The 8,015-nt window shown below is 63.3% G+C and overlaps 1 protein-coding gene across 1 annotated transcript in view; it reads right to left on the bottom strand.

The window, feature by feature from the left end:
• Positions 1-837: 837 nt before the first annotated feature.
• The window catches only part of LOC118942019 (hornerin-like), a 7,995-nt gene continuing 817 nt past the window's right edge, over positions 838-8,015 (bottom strand). Inside the window, exons 2-6 of the mRNA XM_036955566.1 lie at positions 7,046-8,008; positions 5,150-6,993; positions 3,967-5,103; positions 2,123-3,849; positions 838-848 (exon numbers count right to left, since the gene is read on the bottom strand). Of these exons, the coding sequence (XP_036811461.1) occupies positions 838-848; positions 2,123-3,849; positions 3,967-5,103; positions 5,150-6,993; positions 7,046-8,008 (5,682 nt within the window). The remainder of the gene's footprint in view (positions 849-2,122; positions 3,850-3,966; positions 5,104-5,149; positions 6,994-7,045; positions 8,009-8,015) is intronic.

The raw sequence follows: 8,015 nt of genomic DNA, 5'->3' as shown, positions 1-8,015 counted from the left end.
GAGTCATATAGAACTGACCTATAGTAGTGGAGTCATATAGAACTGACCTATAGTAGTGGAGTCATATAGAACTGACCTATAGTAGTGGAGTCTTATAGAACTGACCAATAGTAGTGGAGTCATGGTATAGAACTGACCTATAGTAGTGGAGTCATATAGAACTGACCTATAGTAGTGGAGTCATATAGAACTGACCTATAGTAGTGGAGTCATATAGAACTGACCTATAGTAGTGGAGTCATATAGAACTGACCTATAGTAGTGGAGTCATATAGAACTGACCTATAGTAGTGGAGTCATGGTATAGAACTGACCTATAGTAGTGGAGTCATGGTATAGAACTGACCAATAGGATCTTGTAAATCTAGTGTCTCCTGTAAATCTCGTGTCTCCTTGTGTTTCATGTTCTAGTTTTTGTACTTGTTCGTCATATCCTTCTTTAGTTGCTTCACAGCACCTTCCCTGTGCCACAGGGCACAAATTAATTTGTCTCTGTCGTGGTGAAAGCTGTATCCATGGAAAGTAGTAACCATTAAGATGTGGCTGGCGGTTGTCCTAGTGTGTGACACATCGTTGGTGGTGTGTGTACTAGTGTGTCATATCTTTGACGCCTCTCATGAGTCACGACTTCCCTTGTGTCGTTGGCCTTTTCCGCGCCAGCCTCCAACTGTCAGCTAGCTTCCAGCGTTTCTCTGCCTCTCTCTGGGCCCAGGAGGAGACTAGTTAGCGCTGTGTGATACACACACTCAACACTGCTCTCTCTGTTCCCACTACAGCAGGTGTTCCCCAGATACTTCATTACCATCGACATGCTGCTACAGCCACTTTACGAAACAGTTAGGGACTTCCTGGAATCTCACAGGACAGTGATGAGAGGGGGAGTGGTCGAAGAGTGAGGAGAGAGGAGGGGAGGACATGGGGGGGTGCGAGAGGGAGTGAGGAAAGGAGAGAGGGGAGACAGGGGAGGGGAGAAGGGAGAGAGGAAGGGGATGATAGAAGGGAGAGAGGAAGGGGATGATAGAAGGAGTGAGGAAAGGAGAGAGGGGAGGCAGGGGGAGGGGAGGAGGGAGTGAGGAAAGGAGAGAGGGGAGACAGGGTGAGGGGAGAGGGGAGAGAGGAAATGAGAGAGGGGAGAAGGGATAAGGGAGTGAGGAAAGGAGAGAGGGGAGACAGGGGGAGGGGAGAGGGGAGAGAGGAAAGGAGAGAGGGGAGACAGGTGGAGGGGAGAAGGGAGTGAGGAAAGGAGAGAGGGGAGACAGGGGGAGGGGAGAAGGGAGAGAGGAAAGGAGAGAGGGGAGACAGGGGGAGGGGAGAAGGGAGAGAGGAAAGGAGAGAGGGGAGACAGGGGGAGGGGATAATGGAGAGAGGAAACGAGAGAGGGGAGACAGGGGGAGGGGAGAAGGGAGAGGGGAAAGGAGAGAGGGGAGACAGTGGGAGGGGATAATGGAGAGAGGAAGGGGATGATGGAAGGAGTGAGGACGTACACCAGAAAATGAGGGTTCCTCAAGGGGTTCTTTAGGAAGGGTGATGGTTCTATGTGGAACCCTACTGACCCAAACAGGCCTTTGAGTCCTTCAGTGGTTCGTCGCTGTTCAAAAAAAGGGTTCCTTTCCTCTTTTAGTGATTATTCAAATGTGGGGGGCGGCGGCTCATTAGAATATTTGGAGGCGTGGTTTGTTCACTGCTCTTTTTATGCAGCCGTCCAGTTTATGTAAGGTTGTGTTATACCATTAGATGTTATATATGACCATAACCAGGGATGGTGTCCTGTGAAAGACTCACATATGGCATTGTGTTAAATGAGAACAGTTGACTAAGTCAATAGTTCTCTCTTCTCTCCTCAGGGACCTCCCCCCAGCTGTTCCAGAGCCACCTGATTCAACTAGTTAATAAACTCTTTTTTTTTTAAATCTATGGAATGTTAATGATGTAAAACTTTTAATAAACCATAAAAAAAAATCTGTATGATTCTTCATAGAACCTTTGTGATTGAGGAAGCTTCTTTATAGAACCATTCTCCATAAAGGTTCTATTAAGAACCATAAACAAAGGGTTCTATAAGGCCCTTTAAGGTTCTTTATATATATATATGGTTTTTTTTTTAATTCTTTATAGAAGATACCACTGTAAAATGTTTGTGTAATTTCAGCCAAAAGTAGTCCCTGTTTGGTGGTCTCCATTCGTTGGTCCCTGCTTGGTGGTCCCCGTTTGGTGGTCCCCCTTCGGTGTTCCCCCTTCGGTGGTCCCTGCTTGGTGGTCCCCTCTCGGTGGTCCCCGCTCGGTGGTCCCCGCTTGGTGGTCCCCGCTCGGTTGTCCCCGTTTGGTGGTCCCCGCTTGGTGGTCCCCGTTCTGATGGTCCCCGCTCGGTGGTCCCCGCTTGGTGGTCCCCGCTCGGTGGTCCCCGCTCGGTGGTCCCCGCTTGGTGGTCCCCGTTCGGTGGTCCCCGCTTGGTAGTCCCCGTTTGGTGGTCCCCGCTTGGTGGTCCCCGCTCGGTGGTCCCCGTTTGGTGGTCCCCCTTCGGTGGTCCCTGCTTGGTGGTCCCCGTTTGGTGGTCCCCGTTCAGTGGTCCCCGCTTGGTGGTCCCCGTTCGGTGGTCCCCACTCGGTGGTCCCAGCTCGGTGGTCCCCGCTCGGTGGTCCCCGTTCTGGTAGTCCCCGCTCGGTGGTCCCCGCTCGGTGGTCCCCGCTCGGTGGTCCCCGTTCGGTGGTCCCCGCTCGGTGGTCCCCGCTCGGTAGTCCCCGCTCGGTGGTCCCCGTTTGGTGGTCCCCTTTCGGTGGTCCCTGCTTGGTGGTCCCCGTTTGGTGGTCCCCGTTCAGTGGTCCCCGCTTGGTGGTCCCCGCTCGGTGGTCCCTGCTCGGTGGTCCCCGCTTGGTGGTCCCCGTTCTGGTGGTCCCTGCTTGGTGGTCCCCGCTTGGTGGTCCCCGCTTGGTGGTCCCCGTTCGGTGGTCCCCGCTCGGTAGTCCCCGCTCGGTGGTCCCCTCTCGGTGGTCCCCTCTCGGTGGTCCCCGCTCGGTGGTCCCCGCTTGGTGGTCCCCGCTCGGTTGTCCCCGTTTTGGTGGTCCCCGCTTGGTGGTCCCCGTTCTGGTAGTCCCCGTTCGGTGGTCCATGCTTGGTGGTCCCCGCTTGGTAGTCCCCGTTCTGGTAGTCCCCGTGCGGTGGTCCACGCTTGGTGGTCCCCGCTTGGTGGCCCCCGCTTGGTGGTCCCCGCTTGGTGGTCCCCGTTCGGTGGTCCACGCTTGGTGGTCCCCGCTTGGTGGTCCCCGCTTGGTGGTCCCCGCTTGGTAGTCCCCGTTCGGTGGTCCCCGCTTGGTGGTCCCCACTTGGTGGTCCCCGCTTGGTAGTCCCCGTTTGGTGGTCCCCGCTCGGTGGTCCCCGCTCGGTGGTCCCTGCTTGGTAGTCCCCGTTTGGTGGTCCCCGCTTGGTGGTCCCCGTTCTGGTAGTCCCCGTTCGGTGGTCCACGCTTGGTGGTCCCCGCTTGGTGGCCCCCGCTTGGTGGTCCCCGCTTGGTGGTCCCCGTTCGGTGGTCCCCGCTTGGTGGTCACCGCTTGGTGGTCCCCGCTTGGTGGTCCCCGCTTGGTAGTCCCCGTTCGGTGGTCCCCGCTTGGTGGTCCCCACTTGGTGGTCCCCGCTTGGTAGTCCCCGTTTGGTGGTCCCCGCTCGGTGGTCCCCACTCGGTGGTCCCCGCTTGGTGGTCCCCGTTCGGTGATCCCCGCTTGGTAGTCCCCGTTTGGTGGTCCCCGCTTGGTGGTCCCCGCTCGGTGGTCCCCGTTTGGTGGTCCCCCTTCGGTGGTCCCTGCTTGGTGGTCCCCGTTTGGTGGTCCCCGTTCAGTGGTCCCCGCTTGGTGGTCCCTGTTCGGTGGTCCCCACTCGGTGGTCTCAGCTCGGTGGTCCCTGCTCGATGGTCCCCGTTCTGGTAGTCCCCGCTAAGTGGTCCCCGCTCGGTGGTCCCCGCTCGGTGGTCCCCGCTCGGTGGTCCCCGCTCGGTGGTCCCCGTTCGGTGGTCCCCGCTCGGTGGTCCCCGCTCGGTGGTCCCTGTTCTGGTAGTCCCCGCTCGGTAGTCCCCGTTCTGTTAGTCCCCGCTCGGTAGTCCCCGCTCGGTGGTCCCCGTTTGGTGGTCCCCCTTCGGTGGTCCCTGCTTGGTGGTTCCCGTTTGGTGGTCCCCGTTCAGTGGTCCCCGCTTGGTGGTCCCCGCTCGGTGGTCCCTGCACGGTGGTCCCCGCTTGGTGGTCCCCGTTCTGGTGGTCCCCGCTCGGTGGTCCCCGCTTGGTGGTCCCCGCTTGGTGGTCTCCGCTCGGTGGTCCCTGTTTGGTGGTCCCCCTTCGGTGGTCCCTGCTTGGTGGTCCCTGCTTGGTGGTCCCCGTTCTGGTGGTCCCCGCTCGGTGGTCCCCGCTTGGTGGTCCCCGCTCGGTGGTCCCCGTTTGGTGGTCCCCCTTCGGTGGTCCCTGCTTGGTGGTCCCCGCTTGGTGGTCCCCGCTTGGTGGTCCCCGTTCAGTGGTCCCCGCTCGGTAGTCCCCGCTCGGTGGTCCCCTCTCGGTGGTCCCCGCTCGGTGGTCCCCGCTTGGTGGTCCCCGCTCGGTTGTCCCCGTTTGGTGGTCCCCGCTTGGTGGTCCCCGCTTGGTGGTCCCCGTTCTGGTAGTCCCCGTTCGGTGGTCCACGCTTGGTGGTCCACGCTTGGTGGTCCCCGCTTGGTGGTCCACGTTCGGTGGTCCCCGCTTGGTGGTCCCCGCTTGGTAGTCCCCGTTCGGTGGTCCCCGCTTGGTGGTCCCCGCTTGGTGGTCCCCGTTCTGGTAGTCCCCGTTCGGTGGTCCACGCTTGTTGGTCCCCGCTTGGTGGCCCCCGCTTGGTGGTCCCCGCTTGGTAGTCCCCGTTCGGTTGTCCCCGCTTGGTGGTCCCCGCTTGGTGGTCCCCGCTTGGTAGTCCCCGTTCGGTGGTCCCCGCTTGGTGGTCCCCGCTTGGTGGTCCCCGTTCTGGTAGTCCCCGTTCGGTGGTCCACGCTTGTTGGTCCCCGCTTGGTGGCCCCCGCTTGGTGGTCCCCGCTTGGTAGTCCCCGTTCGGTTGTCCCCGCTTGGTGGTCCCCGCTTGGTGGTCCCCGCTTGGTGGTCCCTGCTTGGTAGTCCCCGTTCGGTGGTCCCCGCTTGGTGGTCCCCACTTGGTGGTCCCCGCTTGGTAGTCCCCGTTTGGTGGTCCCCGCTCGGTGGTCCCCGCTCGGTGGTCCCCGCTCGGTGGTCCCCGCTCGGTGGTCCCCGCTTGGTAGTCCCTGTTTGGTGGTCCCCGCTTGGTGGTCCCCGTTCTGGTAGTCCCCGCTCGGTGGTCCCCGCTCGGTGGTCCCCGCTCGGTGGTCCCCGTTCTGGTAGTCCCCGCTCGGTAGTCCCCGTTCTGGTAGTCCCCGCTTGGTAGTCCCCGTTCTGATAGTCCCCGCTCGGTAGTCCCCGTTCGGTGGTCCCCGCTCGGTGGTCCCCGCTCGGTGGTCCCCGCTCGGTGGTCCCCGCTCGGGGGTCCCCGCTCGGTGGTCCCCGTTCTGGTAGTCCGCGCTCGGTAGTCCCCGTTCTGGTAGTCCCCGCTCGGTGGTCCCCGCTCGGTGATCCCCGCTCGGTGGTCCCCGTTCTGGTAATCCCCGCTCGGTAGTCCCCGTTCTGGTAGTCCCCACTTGTTAGTCCCCGTTCTGGTAGTCCCAGCTCGGTAGTCCCCCTTCGGTGGTCCCTGCTTGGTGGTCCCAGTTTGGTGGTCCCCGTTCAGTGGTCCCCGCTTGGTGGTCCCCGTTCGGTGGTCCCCACTCGGTGGTCCCAGCTCGGTGGTCCCCGCTCGGTGGTCCCCGTTCTGGTAGTCCCCGCTCGGTGGTGCCCGCTCGGTGGTCCCCGCTCGGTGGTCCCCGTTCGGTGGTCCCCGCTCGGTGGTCCCCGCTGGGTGGTCCCCGTTCTGGTAGTCCCCGCTCGGTAGTCCCCGCTCGGTGGTCCCCGTTTGGTGGTCCCCCTTCGGTGGTCCCTGCTTGGTGGTCCCCGTTTGGTGGTCCCCGTTCAGTGGTCCCCGTTCTGGTAGTCCCCGCTTGGTAGTCCCCGTTCTGGTAGTCCCCGCTCGGTAGTCCCCGTTCGGTGGTCCCCGCTCGGTGGTCCCCGCTCGGTAGTCCCCGCTTGGTAGTCCCCGTTCTGGTAGTCCCCGCTCGGTAGTCCCCGTTCGGTGGTCCCCGCTCGGTGGTCCCCGCTCGGTAGTCCCCGCTCGGTGGTCCCCGCTCGGTAGTCCCCGTTCGGTGGTCCCCGCTCGGTAGTCCCCGCTCGGTGGTGCCCGTTCGGTGGTCCCCGCTCGGTAGTCCCCGCTCGGTAGTCCCCCTTCGGTGGTCCCTGCTTGGTGGTCCCCGTTTGGCTGTCCCCGTTCAGTGGTCCCCGCTTGGTGGTCCCCGTTCGGTGGTCCCCACTCGGTGGTCCCAGCTCGGTGGTCCCCGCTCGGTGGTCCCCGTTCTGGTAGTCCCCGCTCGGTGGTGCCCGCTCGGTGGTCCCCGCTCGGTGGTCCCCGTTCGGTGGTCCCCGCTCGGTGGTCCCCGCTGGGTGGTCCCCGTTCTGGTAGTCCCCGCTCGGTAGTCCCCGCTCGGTGGTCCCCGTTTGGTGGTCCCCCTTCGGTGGTCCCTGCTTGGTGGTCCCCGTTTGGTGGTCCCCGTTCAGTGGTCCCCGTTCTGGTAGTCCCCGCTTGGTAGTCCCCGTTCTGGTAGTCCCCGCTCGGTAGTCCCCGTTCGGTGGTCCCCGCTCGGTGGTCCCCGCTCGGTAGTCCCCGTTCGGTGGTCCCTGCTCGGAAGTCCCCGCTCGGTGGTCCCCATTTCAGTAGTCCCCGCTCGGTAGTCCCCGTTCTGGTAGTCCCCGCTCGGTGGTCCCCGCTCGGTAGTCCCCGTTCGGTGGTCCCCGCTCGGTAGTCCCCGCTCGGTGGTGCCCGTTCGGTGGTCCCCGCTCGGTAGTCCCCGCTCGGTAGTCCCCCTTCGGTGGTCCCTGCTTGGTGGTCCCCGTTTGGCTGTCCCCGTTCAGTGGTCCCCGCTTGGTGGTCCCCGTTCGGTGGTCCCCACTCGGTGGTCCCAGCTCGGTGGTCCCCGCTCGGTGGTCCCCGTTCTGGTAGTCCCCGCTCGGTAGTCCCCGTTCTGGTAGTCCCCGCTCGGTAGTCCCCGCTCGGTGGTCCCCGTTTGGTGGTCCCCCTTCGGTTGTCCCTGCTTGGTGGTCCCCGTTTGGTGGTCCCCGTTCAGTGGTCCCCGCTTGGTGGTCCCCGTTCGGTGGTCCCCGCTCGGTGGTCCCCGCTCGGTGGTCCCCGCTCGGTGGTCCCCGTTCTGGTAGTCCGCGCTCGGTAGTCCCCGTTCTGGTAGTCCGCGCTCGGTGGTCCCCGCTTGGTGGTCCCCGCTCGGTGGTCCCCGTTCTGGTAATCCCCGCTCGGTGGTCCCCGTTCTGGTAGTCCGCGCTCGGTAGTCCCCGTTCTGGTAGTCCGCGCTCGGTGGTCCCCGCTTGGTGGTCCCCGCTCGGTGGTCCCCGTTCTGGTAGTCCCCGCTCGGTAGTCCCCGTTCTGGTAGTCCCCGCTCGGTGGTCCCCGCTCGGTGGTCCCCGCTCGGTAGTCCCCGTTCGGTGGTCCCCGCTCGGTAGTCCCCGCTCGGTGGTCCCCGTTCGGTGGTCCCCGCTCGGTAGTCCGAGCTCGGTGGTCCCCGTTCGGTGGTCCCCGCTCGTTGGTCCCCGCTCGGTGGTCCCCGCTCGGTGGTCCCCGCTCGGTGGTCCCCGTTCTGGTAGTCCCCGCTCTGTAGTCCCCGTTCTGGTAGTCCCCGCTTGGTAGTCCCCGTTCTGGTAGTCCCCGCTCGGTAGTCCCCGTTCGGTGGTCCCCGCTTGGTAGTCCCCGCTCGGTAGTCCCCGTTCGGTGGTCCCCGTTCGGTTGTCCCCGCTCGGTAGTCCCCGCTCGGTGGTCCCCGTTTGGTGGTCCCCGCTCGGTGGTCCCCGCTTGGTAGTCCCCGTTTGGTGGTCCCCGTTCGGTGGTCCCCGCTTGGTGGTCCCCGCTACCAC

Source organism: Oncorhynchus mykiss, chromosome 20 (genome assembly GCF_013265735.2).
Source record: "Oncorhynchus mykiss isolate Arlee chromosome 20, USDA_OmykA_1.1, whole genome shotgun sequence".
NCBI lineage: Eukaryota > Metazoa > Chordata > Actinopteri > Salmoniformes > Salmonidae > Oncorhynchus > Oncorhynchus mykiss.
Note: the sequence above shows the minus strand (reverse complement) of the source record. Positions and strands in the feature narration are given on the sequence as shown.